The 25338-nt window shown below is 36.9% G+C and overlaps 1 protein-coding gene across 1 annotated transcript; it reads right to left on the reverse strand.

Annotated features, from left to right (window-relative positions):
* Positions 1-424: 424 nt before the first annotated feature.
* LOC147501240 (uncharacterized) lies at positions 425-1463 on the reverse strand. Its single transcript, XM_086603783.1, has 4 exons — positions 1104-1463; positions 974-1019; positions 630-808; positions 425-541 (listed from the first exon to the last, which is right to left on the reverse strand). The coding sequence occupies exons 1-4, from the start codon at positions 1461-1463 to the stop codon at positions 425-427; spliced, it is 702 nt and encodes a 233-aa protein (XP_086459909.1).
* Between the last annotated feature and the right edge of the window lie 23875 nt (positions 1464-25338).

Below are 25338 nucleotides of genomic sequence, written 5' to 3' on the forward strand. Positions count from 1 at the left end.
CATATGCACATAGCTTACGGTGATCGATTGCCTTCATAGCATGGCTACAAGGAAGACCAACTTGTTGAAAGAAACCGCGTGTGCAAGTCCTCCAAAAGGTCTACGGTGTCGATGACGGTCTAGTGATTGCCGCGAGTAAACGCGTGCTCACTTGCCTTTGTTGCTGTGGAAACGTCTACTCGAATATCTCGACGAGATGAGCACTTCCTCGGTGATTTGGTCGGTTTTGTCTTCACTTTGACGCCATCACCCGGTAGTCATAAAAATGTTTCATTATGTTCAACCCGATACCATTGACAAGAGATGTCACCGGCATAGCTCTCTCGGAAGTATCATCTTGTTCCAAATCTCTATGTGATTTGTGTAGCAAATGTCATACCTTCTCATTGGAGCAAAAGCACAACACCATGACTCTTTCGAATCTTTACAATCTTTGTATAACCTTTCTTTGTTGGCACAATAAATTTGGCTCATAAGTCTTACAAATTCTGCCTGCTTCATAAGTTTCAAAGACTCTCTTCACCTTCCCTTTTGTCTCTTGCTTAGTCATACAATTTGAAATGTGTTGTGCACAAAAGCAATGGACCGCGTTAGGAAGTATTTTTTAGCACGGCTTGAAGAATGCTTACATGCCTATCAGAGAGAAGAACAAAGTTTTGCTCCGTCCCAACAACAAGGTCTCTTAACTTTTCCAGAAACCAATCCCAGTGGTCATTATTTTCCTTTGGGACTATGGCAAATGCAATTGGAAACAAGTGGCTATCGCCATCAGCCGCGATAGCAGTTAGTATGATTGAGTTGTACCTACCTGTCATGAAAGTGCCATCAATCATAATCAATGGACGAAGACATCTTTTGTAAGCTCGGGCAGTGACGCTGTAGCTCACAAACAAACGTTCAAACTTGTGCTCAGGGGCCGATGATGTTTGCAGCTCGGTGAAACAATCTGAATCCACTCTTTTAAGTTATTTACAATAATTTGGCAACATTTGGTACGAGTGACTAAAGCTTCCCCTTATCTGCAAGCAAAAAAGCGAAACAAACATAAGTTAGTTGTTGCTACTATTGCGTTCATTAGTTGCTGATATAACCAAGGCAGTTACCTTTTGCATTGCAATTTCTTTTGCTTTCCAAGCAACTTTATACAACACATTTGTCTGGTGTGCGCCCTTAACCTCCAACTGCAACTGTTTCGGAGCCATATCAATATTGTCCCTAAGTTTCAATTTCACAACTTCTGAAACCCATTTTGCATCAGCTGGTTTATTAGTTGCAATTGCTTTATCTTGCGAACATGTATGTGCTTCTCTGAAGGTTATAATAACCCATATATCAAAACCGATTGGTCGGCTTTGCAAACAAATGAAATGTGCAACCGGAGACTTACACTTCATATAAATCCTCTCGGGGAGAAGTGCTTTCGCCTGCAAATCAAACATGTTTGCTATTGCGTATGACTTCATGTCTTTTATAAGATCATCCCGAGTAGGATATAGTGTGTTGTCCTACTTTAGGAGGAACAAACTTCAGTTTCACATGAGGAGGAGTTACATCCACTTTAGGCGGTGTTTCGGACTATGGGAAGAGCGAAGAGGATCATATCCTTGATGTAAGTCTTCACGAATTGAGATCTTTTTGTACACGAATAAGCGTAGCATCAACCATTCCATTTGTTTCAATATCGGGGTTCACTTTGGCCTTCCTCATCATTAACGATTCATATCGGGTTCACTTTGGCCTTCCTCATCATTACCATCATAGGCGTGCCTCCCCAAAAACTCTTGACTACGGTTAGGAGTAGACCATAGATCACAATCATCATCCAATAATTGAACTTCATCATCATCATCTTGATTACCACCATTTACTACTCTAACTTCATCATCATCACCCATCCTTTACTTGTACTACTTCTTCTTCTTCAAAATTAACTTCATGTAGTATTTCAACTTCATCATCATCACCCTCATTATTGTCAATATTTTGATTCATGGAAATTCTATATTCCTCGGGGGACGCCTCAGTATCACCATATGGATTTTGGGAATCAAAGTCATCATAATCGGTGATCAAGATCTGGTACACCATCTTGCTCATCACCATCATTGACCGTCCCCTCAGATTATATCGATAATTAGCTCCCCACTATCGAGAATTTGGAACTATATGTTACCTTGCAAGGCTATAGAGTGTACCTTCCACAAACAGAGAAGGCGGTGTGACCGTTTCTCTTTTACTCATCTTGAAGGTTCAGTGTAACCGGAGGAAACACCCTCCGGACAAATATCTATATTTGAATGAACACTCGATGTAAAGTTCCACACCACTATCGGCCACGGGTAAGCTATCATCTATCAACATATCCCATTGATATCGAAGACTTACCTGCCATCACCTTTTCAAACGTTGACAAGCTGTGAGGTTGAATGTGTTCTTCGACGTCGTGAATCTCCACATCTTCCCATTGATGAGTCCCCACTCTCCCACTCCAGGGTTGGTCAAGGGGACTTTCTGGAAAACCAAAGATTCATAACTATCAGGAAATAAAGCATGTACCCACCCTCACTAATAATGACCTAACCAAATGGAACTGCATTACTTACCAATTGCTTCATCGACAAGTTTAAATTGGTTAATAGGACACTTCTGACGAGCTAGCTCCTTCTGTTTCAGAAAAGAGTGTTTCACAGGAGAAACAATGCTTGGAGTCGCGTCTTTCTTAAACAACTCAATAGCAACTTCTTTCTTCTTAACATTAGGTTGTCCATTGCTTACCACTTCTACTTTGTTGATAACCCAAACCATCATTGTTTTTCTTGGAGACTTTCTTTGTTTCATAATCATGTTCAAATAATCTGTTTCTTCATCAATTCGACACGGGGACTTCTTCGTCAAGTATCTTATAGAAAAAGTAGATCTCTTTCTCGACAACACACCTTCCACGGTACTCATGAATCCTTCAAATGAAATACCCCCATCACAAACTCTCAATTTCACCTCGCCACCAACATACTTCATCCGGCCATACTTGTCCGCTTTCATCTCCCCATTGTAGTAAATAAGAACATCTAAAGAAGTACCTAACTAGTAAGTATAAAAAAAACAACCAAAAAGCAATGGTTACAAAGAAGTACCTAACCATAAACCATAAAAACTGAAAAGTAAATTCAAACATTTAAGCACAAACTAGTTAAACTAACACTTTTAGGACATTTATGACAGAATCTATCTTAAATGCCTTAATATTAAACCCAACATTAAATATAGAATCAACATGGAAACCACCAACATTCTACCACAACTATATAATCAACAAGCATTTATGCATGGAGACGTCATAGTAGTGTTTCAAAACCCTCTTCCTTGAAAGATGAAACATCAAACAAACAAAACACTAAACTACGTGGAACAAAACCGTAGACCCAAGGCCCTAGATAGCTTAAAAAACAACAAACTATACCTTTATCATGTGAATGTGTCATGTTTTCCATGTCAAACCTTAAAAAATACAAAAAGCAGAGGGACAATGACGAGGAAGAAGAAGAAACAACCAAGAAAAAAACAGAAACTTTGAGCTTTTGTCCTTATTTTTTAGGTTGGCTCAAAATACGAGGTAAAAGTTGTAAAGGTACTGACAACCAAAATCACTGAGAGTTGCTGATAGTTTATTAGTCAGTTGCTTCTTCATTATAGCAAACACAGATACTACAACATGTTTTGATTAACGTGTTTTCTTGATCAAGATCCAACGGTTGTCCATCATTGTAAAGTCAAACTCATCAGGTACAATATGACAGAGTTATGCGCAGTAGGTAAAGAGGGGAGAGAGAGTGTTGCATGTCCATGTGGGCATTGTTTGAAAATAAGGAGAAGGGCAAAAGTGTCAAAAGTGAGGTTGAAAAATTGAATAGTGGTTACTACTTGGGAACAGATTGACATTATGGGTTACTAATTGGGAAATTACCCTTTTAGATATTTAGAAAATTAGAAGGGTAATTTTCCAATTAGTAACCCATAATGTCAATGTATTCCCAAGTAGTAACTACTCTCCAATTTTGACTTTTTAACCTCACTTTTGACACTTTTGCCCTTCTCCTTATTTTCAAACAATGCCCACGTGGACCTACAACACTCTCTCTCTCTACAGCAACACTCTCTCCTTATTTGAAGTGATTTGATGGGTGTGTGGATAGATACCACAGATTATCTTAGAGATGAAGAGATGCAAATGAACGGTCACGAACGCATCTATGGTTTAAAAGCCTCGAGATTCGTAAATATTAAGATGGACGGTTATTTACATTAACACTGTTCATATACTATTTTTATTATAAAAAAATTATTTTTAATAAGAAAAATGTAGAGATATTACAAGAACCAACAAAAACATGAATAATGGTAAAAAATAATATGATTCTTGTAAAAATAACAAGATAAAAATCATAAATTAAACCAACCCATATATTAAACCCTTAATATTAAACCCTTAAACCATCAACAAAGGATTAAAACTAAGCAAAATCTACACAGCATTCACAGGACATGTTATGGTTCTACAACTATCATCAACAAAAATTGCAAAAGCACCAGAAACTAAGACAAAACATAAACCCCAACATAAATACAGAACATAACAACCCTTAATCTTCATCGTCTTCATCTTCCTCGTCTTCATCATCGCCATCATCCCCAGAACTGGAACTATCATCATCATGTTGGTCTTCTCACATGTAATCAGTAGGGTCTTCAACAAAATAAGGGTCATACATCTCTTCATCGTCTTCTTCTTCAGTGTAGTCATCAGTAGAATAACTATCCCACATTTTCTCGTACTCGTCACTTGAGTAATCAGTGGTTTCACCGCTTGAACATCCAGGAAGAGGCATGTTGATAAAAAACGATGGAGAGAAAAGTTTTAACTTTGGTAGATTGTTGCTAACAGAAAGAATATTAGAATGTGAGAGAGATCAAATTTTAGATGACTATTTCCACTGTTATTTCGAAGTGATTTCAAAGATAAATGTTTGCGGGAAACGAGGCGTTGTAATTATGTGGGGTGGTTAGTTTTCTTTTCACCCTTCTTAATGTACCGTAAATGGTCATCATGACACACAAACAATGAAGGGGACGAGCAAGACCAAATTAATTTAGAAAATGAAGTGAATTTTGACCCTTTGTCAAACCCAATGTAATTCGTTTGTTGCCATATTAGAGGACATGCAAGTATGCAACTTCGACTAAATTACCCCTCGAAATTAACCCATAAATGGACCCTAAATGGATTGAATGAATAATTTGGGTACCCATAAATAATTATCAATGTACAAGAAAGTTACTGATAGTCTTAAGGCCACAATATAGTTATTAATTGGATAGACGAATATGAATATCATTATTTTGGCGGGAAATTTGAGGATTGACATGTGTCCCCAATTTGTAGAAGACCTTTTATTTATTTAAAGGCAATCAAACCCTTTTTCTCTTTTTTCAAATACCCATGTTTATTTCATGATATCTTGTGGCAAGCATGCTTCGGCATGTTAAAAAGCTTCATGTAGAATGTTAATCTTTATACTGAATTTACTGAATTTTTTTTTAACCTTATTAGAATTAATTATTTAGACAATGTATAGTAAAGTTGCTGATAGTTCTAGGGTAGGAATATGTTTATTCATTTGATAGAGGAATCAACATGGACATCAGTATTTTGGCGGGAAATGAAGTTGGGTACCCAATGAAGTCTGACACGTGGAAAATGACCTTGAACGCACGCGTGTCACAAGAACCAAAACTTAAAGAAATCAATTGGGAATTAGAGGAAAAACTGTCATCTTGAAGCTCAATTAAATTTGGAAACCCTAATTTTTAGTTTCACTTCAATCTCCATATTATAACCCTCATTTTATCTTTTTTTCGGGTTCAATTATTGGTGGAGAAATGAGGAAGCTTAACCTGACATGTAGAATGTCATTAGATAAAATGCAGAAATTATTTGGTGGATTTAGTAAGGAAGAAAGGGAGGATTTTGAGAATTCCTGTTTTCGAAGCTTTTTGCAAATCCAAAAAAATATGCACGCAACAACTACACTAGTTTGTGCCATAGTTAGCCATAAAGTTGGTAGACTTTGCTATCGGATTGGTAACAAAGATTTGGTATTCAAGAAGAGTGATGTTGCATTGATTATGGGTCTTAGTGTAAACTCTGTTGCTAACTCATTCTACACCACTGACGTGAAGAACAACACATCAAAATTTAGGTGCTAGGTTTTTAAAGGAAGCAATCATTAGTGAGACGAAAATATTAGATGCTTTAGTGGTGGCAAAATCCAAAGTAGTGAAGATAAAAGTGATATATTTAGGCTCAATAGGTTGTATGTGCTGCTCCAAGTTGTGCTTCCTAGATCTTCTAGGACTGTAGATGGAAGGTATGTTGATCTTCTGAGAGGACCTAGCTGCTTTTGATCAGTTTCCATGGGGCACACCTTGCTTTGAGATGTTGGAATACTGTTTGGATGATATTTACAAAAATGTGTTAGCTGAGAAGGACTCCTTTGCAGTTTATGGTTGTTTTATTTGTTTTGATATTTGGGCATACCTTCACATCCCCTCTCTTGGGGCTCCTAGGGCATTGAATGGTAAATTCCCAAGAATACTAGATTGGGTTCAGTTGCCTCCCAAGAACTTACATCTCCAGACCTGGAAGAAGAAGCTCGAGCCTCTTAAGGGTAAGGTTGTTGCCTTTGACACTTTGGATATTGAAGAAGAAGAAATGAATGAAGATGTAATGAAGGTGGCTTTCAACCAACAAAGCACAAACAAAGCCGCTTCGGTTTTAGAGGATGCTTCGTGAGACAGCACACCCACTGAAAGGCCTTGTAAGCATATTATTGAAACTTTGCATTGTTGATTATAAACTCTACATTGTTGATTATAAACTCTGCATTGCATTGTTGATTATAAACTCTGCATTGTTAATTATATTCTGCAACTGGATACATCAGCATTGCATTTTTAATTATTTGACATCTATTGCATTTATAAGAAAGGTTCTTAAACTGAAAATATCAGGAAGTATATATTACATTTGTGTTGACTCACAGGATAGGTTCTTCAACTTGATATATCAGAAACTCTATGGTAGTTTTATGTTAACTGATAAGATAGGTTCGTAAACTGGATATATCAGGAACTTTATGTTAGTGCTCATAAGATAGGACTCTATGATACACCGGCAATGCTTACTTCAACTAACTTTTGAATACAAAAGTTAGGGTGGCTCCTGGAATGACATCAAGTCTGAAATTAGGATAGGTATGGAGACAATACTGCAAGGGGGTTTTGCTGTGGGTGGGAAGAAAAAGTGGATTGGGTGAACCATCATCATCCCGGGGGTTGTGAAGGGACCAAGAACAAAGAAAACAAGGGGAAGAAGTCGCGGTCTACACCAATGCCGATGTCTTTGTTGTCAAAAACCTACTACACGGTTTATTAAGAATAAGGTTAAAGCTGTTGTGGAAGAAGCTGTGTCTACCCCACCTTCTAAGAGGAAGTCATCATCCCCACCTCCTAAGAGGAAGTCGTCATCCCCACCTTCTAAGAGGAGGTCTCCTAAGAGGAAGTCATCATCCTCTAAGAAAGTTACATTTGATCTTTCACATGAGGTTGAAGAAAATAGAAAAAGAGGAGTGAATGCGGGGTTTAAAATGGTAAGGAGGAGGGGTGAAGAGAAACATAGTATGCAGCAAGTGAGAGTCCAGCCACCAAGGTTAAGTAAAGTAGAGGCTGCAAAGGCTTGCAAAAGGCAAACAATTTTGAAAAGAAGTCAAGTCAGTGAGAAAAGAAAAGACATGGAGGCTAAGAGCAAGGAAGCTAACAAACCAAAAAGAAGAAGAAATTTGATTGGTTTAGGTGAGGAAAAAGAAGATGGAGAGGGAGATGGTAGTGAAATTGATCTTGTTGCAAAGAAATGATGTTTTGAGAGATATTAGTGAAGAGTTACCCAAGACTCCTCATGATGACCAGTGATGGGGAAGACCATGTACATGGTTTTTCCAAGAACCTGAACATGAACATGAAGGCCCTTATGATAATGATGAGGGTGCTCCAGAGTTTTTTGTTGAGGAGGTTGAAGAGAGGGTTGTAAATACCTACAAATGTCAAGAGAATATGGTTTAGGAGTCTTTGAGCAATGAAGTCTTGAGGGAAGAGGGTGTGAAAGAGCCCATTGATGAGAATGTGGTTGGCTAAAGTCCCCAGTGGAAGTCTATAATATGGATGTTCTTGAGCATGTGCCATTTATTAGTCCCTTGGACATTGCTCCCCGGTGATGGTCCCTTGCCTACACCTAATGTTGATGTTCCCTCCAATGATGATGTTGATATTGATGGGAAGAAGTCCCGAACTTCGAAATGGAGAAGGTCACATTTTCTCGCTTTACTTTCTTGCGCAAAGATCGACATAACCGACTTGCTCAGTATTGTCACCCACAACCGCTCAAACCTTTGAGGTAGATAGTCACCAAATCTATTGTTGTTATAAAATCTAAAAATGATAATGTGATGTTGGGAGAACGTGATAATGATGTAGATGATGATGATGTCTTTGTGGGGAAATGGTGGTCCCCGATGTGGTGCGCATCTGAGTCAAATGGCAAGTGAAATGGAAAAGAAAACCGAAGAAACACACCAAAGAAGAAAGAAGAGAAGGGAAGGGATGCAAGGTCAGGTCATGGGAAGAAAACATTGGACAAGAATGTGATGAAATGATCAAGTCCGCTCTGCCAAAACATTTATCAAGAAAACCACCACCAAAGGTGACCTCCCTCGCATCTTCTGATCTATTGGAAGATGTTCACAAGGTTATACAGTCAAAACTGTTTAGATGCTAGAGTGTTTGGATACAACTAGTCTATTTCAGATTACGCTTTCCATTCATTGCATGGAAGAGAGTGGGTAGATGGGGAGATCAAGACAACTAACTAACATATTATCTTACATATTAACCAAAGAAACAACTAACATATTAACCATCAAAGAACTAACATATTAACCATCGAACTTCTGCATAATAATGTTTAAAATTCTATGACTTCGGTGGTCACCATATATGTGAAGCTATTGATCGTGGGTACATCCAACATTGTAAGGAAAATGACATTCCAGAAGAAGAAACATATACTATCATTGAGGATGTATACTTTTATGTAAGTTGTATTTCATTGGTTGATGGAATTTGTTTTGTATAGTTCACCTTACTGATGAAGTACTTTATGATTTTGTTGATGTAGAAATTCATGAACAGAGAGTATACAAACTTTAAGAAGAAGATGGAAGACCAAACCTTCAGTGGTGCAACTCCTGATGACAGAGTTGATAGTGGTGCGTATCATCCACATGAAGTTGTTAAAGAGTACTTAGACCCTTATGAAAGAAGAATTAGAGATCAAGCACACCCATCCAGGGCAATGGGTCTTATCATTCCTCTTCAAGTTGAAGGTAGCCACTGGGTTCTTGAAGTCTACGATTTTGGAAAGAGAAAAATCTACAACTATGATTCTCTTGGTCTCAAGAAAGTTTCTGATGAGCAACTTGCTATAGAGACTTGTCTTACTTATGTCATGAGGTGTGCTGATCCACCGTCACCTCATGATTTGGGAGCCCCTCGGGCTCGTGAGTTTGTGCCTTATACTCAACAACCCGGATACAAATAGTTTGGCCTATTTTGCCTAGCCTATCTAGATCGCCCGAGGGGTGTACATGAGAAAGTAAACAAAATAGATATGCAACCCCATCGAATGAGGAAGAGGATTGGAATGGATATAATTAATTATGGGTTGAATCCAGATATTCGTTTCAAAAAGCGCACAAGAGCAATTGGAGAAGAGTTTGGAGGATGTTAAAGAAGTCGATGCGTGAAGCGGGGAATCACTATGAAACGACTTGGTGGATGCTACTTCTTCTATTTTGTGTTTAGTGAAACAAATAACTTCTTCTATTTTGTGTTTTAGTTGTCTAATTTTAGTATGGTAATATCATTTTGTGGTGCCATTAATATCATCGACTACTTAATTTGTGATGATGGAATTTGTCATTCATTGCTTCATGCTTTCATGGAGTGATGAGTTAAGTTTTTAGTGAAGCATTTTTTATGGAATTAGTTGCTGATAGGTCCTGCAATGCAATATGGTTATTGGAATATTTTGTTTCATCAAACATTTGTGTATAGTTTAGGCGGGAAATGTTTTGGGCGGGAATAGTTTGGCGCCAACACCACTTGGGCGGGAAAATAGTGTGTTTCCTTTATAAGTACAAACCGGGTTGCCTTTCTTGGTCCATCCCATTTCTTTTTTTTTTTTTTCTCGCTCAAAATGGGTGGGGTGAGGATTCTACCAAGAATAATACAAATGTTGGTTCATCATCAACCAACTATAGCAAATGTTTTGAGTGTGGGAAACCGGGCCTTTGGAAGATCAATCATCCATGGGCAACTACGCGATCATCCGCTATGCTCAAGTACTGAATATGAGGTATGGTGTAAGTACAAAGCCACATAGTCCAGGAAGAAGGTTTCTCTCATGCGGGGCCGATCCATGCAAGGGTTTTAAATGGATAGATCTAGAAGGTGAAGGGACACATAAGGCTAAAGCACTGCTAGTGAAGCAAAAGGTGACAAAGGAAAACCAAATTTGCAAATCACCATTGATGGTCCTATTAAAATGAAAATAGAGGCGGTGTTTGATGATGTTAGCCTACTTGTAAAGAAACTATCCATTAGAGACCCAACCATGTCATTGTTATAGTTACCGATATTAATAGTACAAGAAGATGTCCGCTCAAACCAAATTAATTATGAAACCAAAATTGCCAACTAAAACTATCCAAAATATCAACCCCGGTAAAGCCACGGGGTAACAATTTACCACTAACATATATGCAACTGCAAGTGCCAATTTCAAACAAACAAACCAAAGCTGCCACTATTGGTGATTGGTTAAAAAAAGATCATATGTACTCTTCATATTCAAAATCTGGTGGAATCCCAAATTGAAAAATCAATCCACTCAAGCATCATCATCGGGTAACCGCATAAGTTGCCTTATTAGGTCCAAGACCACCACAACGCTGCATTACACCTTCTTCTTTGCACGGGACTCCCTCTCCTTTAGAGCTTTCTCTTTTTACGTGGTCTTACGGGCATCACCTCATCAACGGGTGGACGGATGATGATGCCATCATAAACCCAATCCCAATCGTTCTTTTCCTCTTAATGGTGTCCAGCCTCTATATGTATCCATCATCGCTTTCTTTTGTGTACCAATGCAAGCAAAAGTCATATGCACATAGCTTACAGGTGATCGATTGCCTTCATAGCATGGCTACTGAAGAAGACCAACCTGTTGAAAAACCGCCGCATGTGCAAGTCCTCTCCAAAAGGTCTATGGTGTCGATCGGTCTAGTGATTGCAAAAGAGTAAACGCGTGCTCACTTGCTTTTGTTGCTTTGTGAACGTCTACTCGAATATCTCGACGAGATGAGCACTTCCTCACCGATTTGGTCGGGGTTTGTCTTCAGCTTTGACGCCATCACCCGGTAGTCATAAAAATGTTTCATTATGTTCAACATGATACCATTGACAAGAGATATCAATCGGCATAGCTCTCTCGAAGTATCATCTTGTTCCAAAATTCTATGTGATTTGTGTAGCAAATGTCATACCTTCTCATTGAGCAAAAGCACAACACCACGACTCTTTCGAATCTTTACAATCTTTGCATAACCTTTGTTTTGTCGGCCTGATAAATTTGGCTCATAAGTCTTAAAAATTCTGCCTGTTCATAAGTTTCAAAGAACTCTTCACCTTCCCTTTGTCTCTTGCTTAGTCATACAATTTGAAATGTGTTGTGCACAAAAAGCAATGGATCGCATTAGAAGTATTTTAGGCACGGCTTGAAGAATGCTTACATGCCTATCGAGAGAAAGAACAAAGTTTTGCTCCGTCCAATAACAAGGTCTCTTAACTTTTCCGAAAACCAATCCCAGTGGTCATTATTTTCCTTTGGGACTATGGCAAATGCAATTGGAAACACGTGGCTATCGCCATCAGCCGCGATAGCAGTTAGTATGATTGACTTGTACCTACCTGTCATGAAAGTGCGATCAATCATAATCAATGGACGAAGACATCTTTTGTAAGCTCGGACAGTGACACCGTAGCTCACAAACAAACGTTCAAACTTGTGCTCAGGGGCCGATGACGTTTGCAGCTCGGTGAAACAATCTGAATCCACTCTTTTAAGTTCTTTACAATAATTTGGCAACATTTGGTACGACTAATTAAAGCTTCCCCTTATCTGCAAGCAAAAAAGCCAAACAAACATAAGTTAGTTGTTGCTACTATTGCGTTCATTAGTTGCTGATATAACCAAGGCAGTTACCTTTTGCATTGCAATTTCTTTTGCTTTCCAAGCAACTTTATACGACACATTTGTCTGGTGTGCGCCCTTAACCTCCAACTGCAACTGTTTCGGAGCCATATCAATATTGTCCCTAAGTTTCGATTTCACAACTTCTGAAACCCATTTTGCATCAGCTTGTTTATTAGTTGCAATTGCTTTATCTTGCGAACATGTATGTGCTTCTCCTCAAGGTTATAATAACCCATATATCGTAACCGGTGGTCGGCTTTGCAAACAAATGAAATGTGCAACCGTGAGACTTACACTTCATATAAATCCTCTCGGGAGAAGAAGTTCTGCATACGACGAAAATCAAACATGTTTGCTATTATTAAATTTGACTTCATGTCTTTTATAAGATCATCCCGAGTAGGATAGTGTTGTCCTACTTTAGGAGGAACAAACTTCGGTTCACATGAGGAGGAGTTACATCCACTTTAGCCGGTGTTTTACGGACTATGGGAAGAGCCGAAGAGGATCATATCCTTGATGTAAGTCTTCCTCGAATTGAGATATTCTCGCACCCGAATAAGCGTAGCATCAACCATTCCATTTGTTTCAATATCGGTTTCACTTTCGCCTTCCTCATAATTAACAAATCATATCGGGTTCACTTTGGCTTTCCTCATCATTAAATATATCATAGGCGTGCCTCCCCAAAAAAAACTTGACTACGGTTAGGAGTAGACCATACATCACAATCATCATCCAATAATTGAACTTCATCATCATCATCTTGATTACCACCATTTACTACTCTAACTTCATCATCATCACCCATCCTTTACTTGTACTACTTCTTCTTCTTCAAAATTAACTTCATGTAGTATTTCAACTTCATCATCATCACCCCCTCATTATTGTCAATATTTTGATTCATGGAAATTCTATATTCCTCGTGGACGCCCTTTGTATCACCATATGGATTTTGGGAATCAAAGTCATCATAATCGTTGATCAAGATCCGTACACCATCTTGCTCATCACCATCATTGACCGTCCTTGTATTATATCGAATTAGCTCCCCACTATCGGCAAGAATCGAACTATATGGTACCTTGCAAGGCTATAGTGTGTACCTTCCACAAACAAATGAAGCGCGGTGTGACCGTTTCTCTTTTCATCTGCTGGTTCAGTGTAACCGGAGGAAACACCCTCGGCCAAATATCTATATTTCAATGAACACTCAGTAAGTTCCACACCACTATCAGCGACAGGTAAGCTATCATCTATCAACATATCCCATTGATATCGAAGACTTACCTGCCATCACCTTTTCGAATGTTGACAAGCTGTGAGGTTGAATGTGTTATTCGACGTCATGAATCTCCACATCTTCCCATTGATGAGTCCCCACTCTCCCACTCCAGGGTTAGTCAAGGGGACTTTCTGGAAAACCAAAGATTCATAACTATCAGGAAATAAAGCATGTACCCACCCTCACTAATAATGACCTAACCAAATGGAACTGCATTACTTACCAATCGCTTCATCGACAAGTTTAAATTGGTTAATAGGACGCTTCTGATGAGCTAGCTCCTTCTGTTTCAGAAAAGAGTGTTTCACAGGAGAAACAATGCTTGGAGTCGCGTCTTTCTTAAACAACTTCGAGTAACTTCTTTCTTCTTAACATTAGAACGTCCCATTGCTTACCACTTCTACTTCGTTGATAACCCAAACCATCATTGTTTTTCTTGGAGACTTTCTTTGTTTCATAATCATGTTCAAATAATCTGTTTCTTCATCAATTCGACACGGGGACTTCTTCGTCAAGTATCTTATAGAAAAAGTAGATCTCTTTCTCGACAACACACCTTCCACGGTACTCATGAATCCTTCAAATGAAATACCCCCATCACAAACTCTCAATTTCACCTCGCCACCAACATACTTCATCCGGCCATACTTGTCCGCTTTCATCTCCCCATTGTAGTGAATAAGAGCATCCAAAGAAGTACCTAACCAGTAAGTATAAAAAAAAACAACCAAAAAGCGATGGTTACAAAGAAGTACCAAACCATAAACCATAAAAACTGAAAAGTAAATTCAAACATTGAAGCATAAACTAGTTAAACTAACACTTTTAGGACATTTATGATAGAATCTATCTTAAATGCCTTAATATTAAACCCAACATTAAATATAGAATCAACATGGAAACCACCAACATTCTACCACAACTATATAATCAACATGCATTTATGCATGGAGACGTCATAGCTGTCTTCAAAACCCTCTTCCTTGAAAGATGAAACATCAAACAAACAAAACACTAAACTACGTGGAACAAAACCGTAGACCCAAGGCCCTAGATAGCTTAAAAAACAACAAACTATACCTTTATCATGTGAATGTGTCATGTTTTCCATGTCAAACCTTAAAAAATACAAAAAGCAGAGGGACAATGACGAGGAAGAAGAAGAAACAACCAAGAAAAAAACAGAAACTTTGAGCTTTTGTCCTTATTTTTTAGGTTGGCTAAAATACGAGGTAAAAGTTGTAAAGGTACTTACAACTAAAATCACTGAGAGTTGCTGATAGTTTATTAGTCAGTTGCTTCTTCATTATAGCAACCACAGATACTACAACATGTTTTGATTAAAGTGTTTTCTTGATCAAGATCCAACGGTTGTCCATCACTGCAAAGTCAGACTCATCAGGTACAATATGACAGAGTTATGCGCAGTAGGTAAAGAGGGGAGAGAGAGTGTTGCAGGTCCACGTGGGCATTGTTTGAAAATAAGGAGAAGGGCAAAAGTGTCAAAAGTGAGGTTGAAAAGTCAAAATTGAAGAGTGGTTACTACTTGGGAACAGATTGACATTATGGGTTACTAATTGGGAAATTACTTAAATTAGAACCTCTCTCTGTCTCTTGCTCGTTCCGGTTTTAACTCTCCTAGGTCGATTGCATTGACTTCAATGTCGGGCGTTAATTAAGAAATGCAGTTATGCACAGCTCAACAATGAGGAGAAATCGGTTACCAAAAAAAAAACAATGAGGAGAAATCTCTTTAAAATATATGAGGCCATATCCCATACAATGGCCACACATAGGGCCCTCGATTCGTTTTTGTTTCATTGTTGTGACAAACGAACTTTCAAAATTTATGAGCCAAACATACTTTTAGTCTATGATACAGCATCCTACAAATTGTATATGTGACTGTTAGAAGATCGTTCATTCTCTAATCTTTAGGAATGTGTATGAGTATCATTCCATAGGAGAACAGTTAACTTATTTATTCCTATTCTTAGCAATAGACATCTCTATAGGGCATCAACTTGTCTTGTTTCATATGAAACTAGTCTATTCTCTCATTTTATGGTAAATTTTTTACCCAATGCAAGCATTATTAGAATATTAGTTCGCTTTTATTTTCTTGATAGGAAAACAAACGCATCACTCATTGAGTGATCGAGTGGTGAAATTTTTGCAGATGCAGTCATGAATTCATGATTTATGAGTGCACCAACCAAAAGGAGTAAAGGAACCAATATGAATTCAAAGACCCTATTAAACTATAATTACTGCATAGCAGTGGGGAAGTGAGCGTAGCAAGGGTAGGAGATAAGAGGAGGAAGATGAAGAGAAGGGTGGAGAACAAAGAGAGTGAGAGGGAGGAAGATGAAAAGAGAATAGAGAAACTATAAAGGGGGGGCGGGGCACAGACAATTTTTCATGTTTTTAACAAGGTCCAAAACTCCAAATAAACCTCGAGCAACACACAAGATTAGCTCAAAGTCAAGGAAAAATCAGGCATGAACATAAGCGATAGTAATGCATATCACAAATAGCTATAACCGAACCCTTAATGAAAATAATCCAAACTCTGACATATACTTCAATTCAATCACTAACTAATTGTTTACCCGACCACTTCTATAAATATATTTCCATGAAGATACATATACCAATAAAGAACCTTGGCACCACTAGCTATCCCATGCTTAACAATCCAAACAATATTATTTAGTTAAAATTGTAATCTGCAAGTTTTTTAACCCATAGCTATAAACAACTTTTCCCAAAATCCAAAGGTTCTAACATGAAACACTTCAATCAAATAAAGCCTTGCCGATACTGGACCATATAAACACCTATATGAAAACCAAATCATGTAAATTTTTCATCGAAGTCCCTCATCAAAAAGATAACTAATGAAAAAGTACCTTCAATTACAAAAGAAATCCTTAAAAACAGATTAGTTACTGAAAAAGACAATATCTACTAAAGTAGGACTATGTAGAACATGTCAATCCAGGGAAAATTAATACCAATCGAATGAGGCTTCTGGAAAAATGAGTCAAGGAAACAAATAAAAAAAAATTAAGAAACAAAAAGAATATATTACCAAGAAAAATGTAGATTGGCAAGTAATAAAGATTAACAAATACTTGTATGCAAAGTAATATTCGTATAAGTTAACACATGAAATCAGCACACCATTACCTTTCTAGAAGGGAAAAACGGGAGAAAATATACATTTTATGCAAAGAGTCGAAGTAATTTCTACTAATAAATTTTTTGAAACAATAATACGTTTTATATCATGCATTTTATTCAATGTGTACTCTGTTACTTTTAGCTAGAAATTTAAAAAGGCACCCAACCTTATCAGGAAGCAATCAATTTGAACTCTTATACACATTTTTAAATGATTCATACTATTATTGTGCTAGCTAAAGGATCGTTTAAGCACTTGCAACACTCTTAAATTCTCACATTTTGTATCTGTCGGTCACGGTTTTAGTACCGTTGGCGTTGGGTATTTTAAATGGGAATGTTTAGTACGAAAATAATAATTTACAAACTATCACACTTTTTGTTTGTGGGTGGTTAGTGCCTTAAACAAAGAAAGGGACTAAACATGCTTTAAGTGTTTGTAATGCTTTAATATGGCTGGTACATATTTTACTTTCCCCCCACCTACACTTCCACAGTCTAGACTTCAACCCATAGAAAGAGAAATATGGGAGGATCAAGAAGGAGGTTAAAGGAATCAAAACCAAAAGTACAAGTAGGACTCCCCAAAAAGAGCCCAAAACTAAAAAGAAGAACCTCTCTTGAGCAAATCAAATGTCGCGAGTTACGTTTCAGCTACTTTAATCTCAAGAGTTGTGTGGCATTGGTCGAATCCATTGTTGGAAAAATGCTACAAATCCCTTCAGCTTGATGAAATTCCGTAACTTGCTCCCGATCATGGAGCAGAGGTTATCGCACAACTCTTTGCATCCAAATGGCCTAAACCATCCGAAAACCCAATGCATCCAGTTCTAACAACACTGTTTCGGTGTTTCTGGAAAGACTTTGTTTCTACTACTTTCTTAGCAGTTATTCGGTAGAAGCCACTTTGTATCTTATTTTGTCAATAAATACCAAATAGCGCCAAGCAAGTTGATAACCTTCCTTTAATCGATATATGGTTTGTTTAGAACTGTAATTTCTTTAAAACATTAAGCTTCTTCTTTGCATATTAAATTGCCCAGAACCTTCTTTTCTTTTAAAATCGTCAAAACCTTCTTTTTGTTTAAAATGGTCGTAACCTTCTTCTATGCATTTCTCCCTATAATGGTAGCTAAGTGCACTCACCCATAAGGTGAGGTTAAAGTTTAGCAAGGTTTCACGATCAAAGCAATAGACGTTTGTAAGTCTATTTTCCTTTGTATATATGAGATGATGTCCTCTGATGATTTATAGCCAATGTGTCTTCCTATAATCTTGGATATGATTGTGTTTAGTTTTGTAGCATATTGGAACTCCAATTTCATTCACTTGCACACCTTCATGTTTGGGTCTACGATGGGAGGCGACAAATATGGAAATTGAAACGTGGCGGCAAAGGTGAGGCATTTGTAAAACATAAACATTTTACTCATTATATAAGCCATTTCCTGAATTGGTTTGATTAAACTATAGCTTTCTTGCTTCGTTTGTCTTTGTGTGTGTTTTCTCGATTTCTACTATTCTGCATTCTACACTTCTATCTATACTTTATAATTTTTCATTATTTGGTACCTGAAAAGGTCTCATGTTAGGTCATTAAGCAATGTATCACTTGAATAGATTCACATCACAATATTTGAAGCTATATATTGTTTCATCCCCTTCTTCATACATCCCATACTCTCCGGTATCACAAAAATACATGTTATCCTGGATATTAAGCATTGCATAAGTACTCCTTTACCAGCATTCTCATCTATCCAAATTCTTCTTCTACCTCTTCTTCTAACCTTTGATATATAGGGTTCACATGCTAACTTATTCAAACATCATACCATGAACTTGGTTTTGAATTTTAGTTGTCTACACTAAGAAGACTGTCATGAAGGTACTTCATTACACCATGCTGTCAAAAAAAGACTTGATTAAACTGTTCAGTTTCTTCACTCTCATAGCGTTATGCGTTATTGATATCATGTGGATTGAAGACGGCGATGAAGCTTTCATTTTACTATATCTTGAATTATTTTAGCAAATTAAGGAAAATGAAGAATCTTGCATTTTATGTAATATAGCAGTAATGTTAATGACAAAACAATGTTTTTTTTTTCTTTTTCTTTTTGGTTTCTGCAATTGCTTTGACAGTGCACGATAGTTGTTACAAAGTTATCCGCACAACTGAGCTACTTTAATATCTACATAAATTCGAATTACATTTTAAAAAATTGAATGATTTTTCTTTTTCTTTTTTGTTTGGATTTTTTTTCTATAGCCTAATCTATTTTTCCTTTGATGGTTTAGGAGCGTCGTGGACCACATAAGAGTTGAAGCATTTCTTACGACAAGTGCAACATTTTACAGTGACTACCAAGGCAGAGAGTCCTCTTTAATTTCCCTTTGTCCTATTAAATTTGTGGGTTTGTACATTCCAAGGCAGAGAGTTCTGTTATTTCCTTTTGTCCCATTAAATTTACGGATTTGTACATTCCAATCAAGAATTGCATGCAGAGCAGAGTGACATCAAAATCAAAATGTGTTGATCAATGTATAAGCATTATTAACTTATAAATTTTGCTTCAAACAATGCACAGCAGGGCTGCGCACATGTTACGTTACTATGATAGGATCAGGCCTGTTTTTACTCTTATATATGAAGGTGCAATTAGTTATGTTGAACAACGCCTTTTTCAGTTGGTGGGTGGAGCTCTATTTACTGTGTGTTTGCTTGAGTACCACAGTAGCGCTGGTTGTAGCTTCGTTTCTAATTATCTAACCTTCATCATAAAGTGTTTCATTGGTTGTTTCATTTTGTTGAAGAATTTGCAAAATTGCTTGAGTTTAGAATGTAAACATTGCACATTAAAATGTTTTCTTCCCTATTTTTATTGAAATGTTCAAAACTTTTTATGTAGATGTTAACTGTTAAGTGTGGCAAAACTGAAAGTTGCAGACTTGCAGTTGATCTTTTCATCTTATATGCCTTTGTTGAAAGTAAAACAAGGGAATTCATTGATAACATTTTGATTTGTAATCAATTACGTACAAAGTACGTGTACCGTACATATAATTAACTCTATAAGCAACATACCTTTGTGAAACCAAAATTTAGATAAATGTGTCTTCTTTTCTCTTTTCTTTTTTGGTATTCTTTTTTGGTATTCTTTTTTGTAACCAAACACATACGACTGCTAAACCACAGGGTTAAAAGTAGGGTCTCAGAAAATTTCCATTCAATATAACTATACTAAACTTTAAAAAAGACCCAAAAAAAGAGTTAAGTACCTTCATCCATCCATTTTGCTTCTCAATCCAATATTGAAATAGCTTCTTTAATCAACAACTCAAATTCATTGTGCTAACCACTGCAATATAAATTCATAGCTTCCCATGACTACTTTGCTCATTTGACTCCAAGTTCAATAGCTTGCTACATTCATGAGAATATGGACTTATGGAGCCCCTATATCCGAAGACTTTAGTTAGCTCCTTACCTATGAATTACTAAATCTAAGACAGCTCATTAAAACTATCGGGAGGGTTTTCTTTTGTAAAATTTCGATAAGATACTTAATTGATAACAATATACCAACAAACAAACACACCATTCAACAATTGCTTCCAAGTATTATAATCAAACCAATATTTGAACACCAATATATACCTATTATTTATTATTTCTAAAAAAATAGGAGAAGAAATTGTAGTGATCAAGTGTGTTGTTGTAAGTGAACAGGTTGATGTATTAAGATCGAAGATGAATTTGATATGAACTGAGTAAAATATTATTGATCTCTAATGGCAGTTACAAATTCTCTCTAGTTTCTCTCTTTCTCTCTCCAGTTTACAATATTTTTGTGGGAATGTGCGAATGAATCTTTATTTCTCTTTCTAGTCTTTATATAGTGTTCCAATTGTAGTCTTGTTCAATCAAATCCTGACACGTGTCCATTCTCTTTTTCATCCTCTTCTTCCTGCTCAAACATGTAACATATGAAACTAACCAGAGACATTTTGAGTTAGTTATGGTATTACGGGTTGAAATATCGGTTTGACGATATTTGCCCACGACATCGCCCCCTCTTGAAACTTTCAAGTTTCAAACCTCAAAAATTTGAATGTTTCGAGAATCGACCGCAAAAAATCAAATTTAGAAAATTGAAATTCAAAAACTCAAGTGGTTACGGTTTGGAAAAGAAAAGTCGGGCCTAAATCACAACTATAAAAATTCGATGTCCCTTTCTCTCTCTTAAATTATTCGCAAAACTTAAATATCCAAACCCTACTGCCATTAACAAAATCTTCAAAAAGCTTTGGTTTGTTCTTACTCGCTGATAGATTCTTAAAGTACCTGAAAACTGTTGCAAATTTAACAGGTTAGTCATTCATAATTATTATTTATACACTACTTTTTATTCTATCAGTTCATACCCAACTTCGCGTCTATTCCTCTTTTCAAATTAAGAGGTATAGGGTTAGGGTTAGGGTTTGAACTTGAACATTTTATTTGTACAACCACTATACTAACTAGATTTTTGAATTATATATTTTGATCTGTTTCAGTATGGTTAGGAGAAAATTTTGTGTTAATTTTAGGTGAACCATTTAAAAACGATCCTGGCTTCGACGTCAAGAACGTATGCTTTTGAGACAAACACTATCACCTCGAACCCCGTCACTGTCACCACAAAATCTCGATACGTGTATAATAAATAATATAATATACAATTGTACTAAGTATATCGATAGTAGTATCGATGAAGAATATAATTCTAATAAAAAATTTACTGTTTCTAGTGATACCGATATCTCAAGTGAAGGTATCGAGTCTGAAGATAGAACCAATTCTTCTTCCTCAGCCTCGACATCACGAAGGACTGATACTGATGAACCAGCATGGCGCCCAACGTATCTTGTTGATGGCCTAGCATGCCACCCTTTCGAGACTGTGACCTCGGAATCGGAGAGTGAAATTATGGAAGATAACAACATATGGAGTGGTGGTTTGAATCCTCACTTCCCAAAAAGACACAACTTAGAAGTAGTTAGAGTTGCATACCAGATACCAGATACTGTCACTCTTCGACACTATGCTGGATGTAGGAAAGAGACCAGATGCCAAAGTGGTGATGCACAGTCAATCATCATCACTGTTGGGCAACTAGCTGCTGGTTTGTGACTCCCCTTGACTGACCTCGATTGAGAGGTACTAAACTATTTGAACATCTCTCCTGGCCAAGGCACGGGCAATTTTTGGAGATTGATGTACATTTGTAACTACTATAATGCGCATCTTGAACCCGATATGCGGAGATCCCAAAAAATCCGGCTTGTCGATATTCATACCCATTATACCTTTATCGAACGTACTGAAAAACCCAAAAACGGTCTAGCTAAGCCTAGTGGCTATTTTTATCCCAAGAAACGGAGTAATCGACAGGACATCATAAGAGTGAATCGAGATAGTGACTTTAGATGGCCACTCTATCCTCTCATCATATCTGGTCAATGGGAGTCATCCACACCTATTGTCGTTCCTTCCTTGGTGCATCATGTGTTTAATCTTGGAGGTACGTTAACTATGATACCATCTCTAAAAAAATTCGACACTCCATCTCAGACCTTTTATCTGATTGGCCTATACTTGTGCCATTGTTTCAGTGCTAAGACCTGCCACTTTGAGAGGTCGTGGAGATTCTACTAGAGTAATAGAGCTTGTGAAAGGCACTGACGAAGAAATAACTACTAGAACTGGTGCTGATAAATATGGAAATCCACTCTCGAATGTGGTCTTACAAGATGTCGACAATTATATTGCTCTTTTATATATCTTAAAGAGTAATGTGCTTAGAGGTCAAGATCCTTCACCTCCCCAAACTATTGCACCTTCCCAAGCTATTCCATGTTCATTACGGCATTGTTTTTATGAAAAAGGATTTAGAAAAACTTTTGATTCTTCTGAATTACCTGATAACACTCCTATATGTTATTTTGATTATATAATTATTGGCTTTATTATGACTGAAGATCTTTTTCCCAAAATCAAACAAAAAGTTCCAGACTTCTATAATTATCCCCTTTTGCAAGATGTGTTTGATCACCACTACTTATTGTAAACAGATATGACATCTTGCATCCCTCGTGGACAAGATAAATCAACTAGCAAGTTTCTGACCTCGAAAAAATCAACAGGAGGTAGTTCCTCTCAGGCTCCCACTCCTTCCAAACAAAAGTATACCGATACTCACCATCATCAAAAGAATAGAAAACAACCTTGTATCACTGAAGTGTTACATACTGCGGAGGTGTCCAAGACTGCGAAAACTACCACCTCTACTGCACCTGCTTCTATGCAATTTAAATCTTCAATTGTTCCAGCCACTGTTCATGCCCCTGCTCCATCAACTGTGCATGCTTCTTCTTCTTCAGCTGAAGTTTTTGTGCCCGATCTTATCCTCCGCAATAATAAGAGGGTTCTAAAATCTTCTTCTTTATTTTCTGATCCTCCGATACCTGGACTCGGAGAAGCTCTCGTTCTGAACACGATTCTTCCTTGAGATCAAGCAGCGATGGCTAAAATTCCAATCACTGAACGATTTCAAATTCTGTGTTCTTCGCTCAAAAAAGTATGTATATATCTTTTGCCTTGCTCTTATAACTATTTGACTATTATTTATAATGCCTCCATCTGTTGACCTCCAACACTCTTTTGAACAGAAAAAAAGAAGCAACGCTCTCACCATCACAAAACTTGACTCTTCAGAAACAGCTCGACAAATTGCTATTGCCGATCTGAAGAAATTTGTTGATTAGAATACCCTATTGATTGATGGACTGAACCGCGCTTATGCAGAGATGGAAGCGAAACTTGAGAAAGAAAGAACTGATTTTGAGAAAGAGAAAACTGAGCTCGTGGCCCAAATAGCCAAGGCCTATGCTGAACTAGTTGAAGCTGATGAAAATATGAGTTATTATGTTTCTACCATGAAGAGTTTCAAGCAATAACTTCCTCAAGATGTTATTGATCAATATCACCTTAATTATGATGATGAGAATGCTATTCCTTCTGAAGCTGCCATTAATATTGACAAGCAAGCTATTAAGGCTGATACCGAGGCTATCGAGACTGACAAAGAAAGTAGTGATGATGACGTGGAGACAATTAGTCCCACCAATATCACGACTACCCCATCTTTCAACCCTGACTCCTTCATTCTTTCACCCAACTGCTTGGAGGGAGTCGATATGCGTGCCGATCTCGCTACTATTCTTGATGCCATATCTAATGATCTAAACCAGACCAATAACTCATCCCATATCTAATCTTTTCTCCATGATTTGTTCCATTTTGTAATATTGATACAAAGACTTATCTGTTTTACATTATTCTCTTAAACTTCCTTTCAAATATGAAATGGATTTCTTTTGCTCCTTTTGGTTTGTTTATATTTACAATATATCTTTTAGTAGCCTTTGACACTTAAAAATATATCTGAAAAAAAATTAGAATTTCGATACCACTTCGCTGAAAGGTAGTATCAATTGATACTTATCAAAATTTAAAAAGACATCTGGAATTTCGATACTACTCCACTTAAAAACAGTATCAATTGGTACTTAGTTTACTTTTGAAAAGAAATTTAGACTTTATTAAAAGCAGTATCGATTGATACTTAGTAAGATTTTAATTTGAAAAGAAATTTAGACTTTCGATACCACTCCATTTAAAAGTAATATCAATTGATACTTAGTTTACTTTTGAAAAGAAATTTAGACTTTCGATACCACTCCAATTAAAAACAATATCGATTGATACTTAGTAAGATTTTGAAAAGAAATTTAGACTTTTGATACCACTCCAATTAAAAGCAGTATCAATTGATACTTAGTTTACTTTTGAAAAGAAATTTAGACTTTCGATGCCACTCCAATTAAAAACAGTATCAATTAGTACTTAGTAAGATTTTGAAAAGAAATTTAGACTTCCGATACCACTCCAATTAAAAGCAGTATCGCTTGATACTTATTAAGATTTTGAAAAGGAATTTAGACTTTCGATACCACTCCAATTAAAAGCAGTATTGATTGATACTTAGTAAGATTTTGAAAAGAAATTTAAACTTTTCATACCACTCCAATTAAAAGCAGTATCAATTGATATCATATCTTGGATATCGATATAACTCTATAGATACCGTTGTCTTTGAACCATAATTTTTGACATGGTATCGAGGTGAGGATCTACAGATCACCAGGATTTTTCTTTGACCTGGTACCGATACCAGGATTCAAACTAGTAGCCTTACTCTTGAAGACAAATTTGGTTATGAAACTTGTAACATTTACTCAATATAAAAACTCATATTACCAATAATAAATAAATTCAACCAACTGGCTCAAAACCCAACATGTACTGAATTAACCAAGCTATTAAAATTTATTG

The sequence above is a fragment of the Coptis chinensis genome, chromosome 4, assembly GCF_015680905.1.
Source record: "Coptis chinensis isolate HL-2020 chromosome 4, ASM1568090v1, whole genome shotgun sequence".
NCBI classification, from domain to species: Eukaryota; Viridiplantae; Streptophyta; class Magnoliopsida; order Ranunculales; family Ranunculaceae; genus Coptis; species Coptis chinensis.

Excerpts from the sequence above, each read along its gene's own strand:
- LOC147501240 (XM_086603783.1), bottom strand. The coding sequence starts at position 1,463 with ATGAAGTCATACGCAATAGCAAACATGTTTGATTTGCAGGCGAAAGCA. Across the intron at positions 1,020-1,103 it reads AAGAAATTGCAATGCAAAAG|ATAAGGGGAAGCTTTAGTCA; the intron begins GTAACTGCCTTG and ends TTTTGCTTGCAG. Across the intron at positions 542-629 it reads TTCTTCTCTCTGATAGGCAT|CAAGAGACAAAAGGGAAGGT; the intron begins GTAAGCATTCTT and ends TGTATGACTAAG.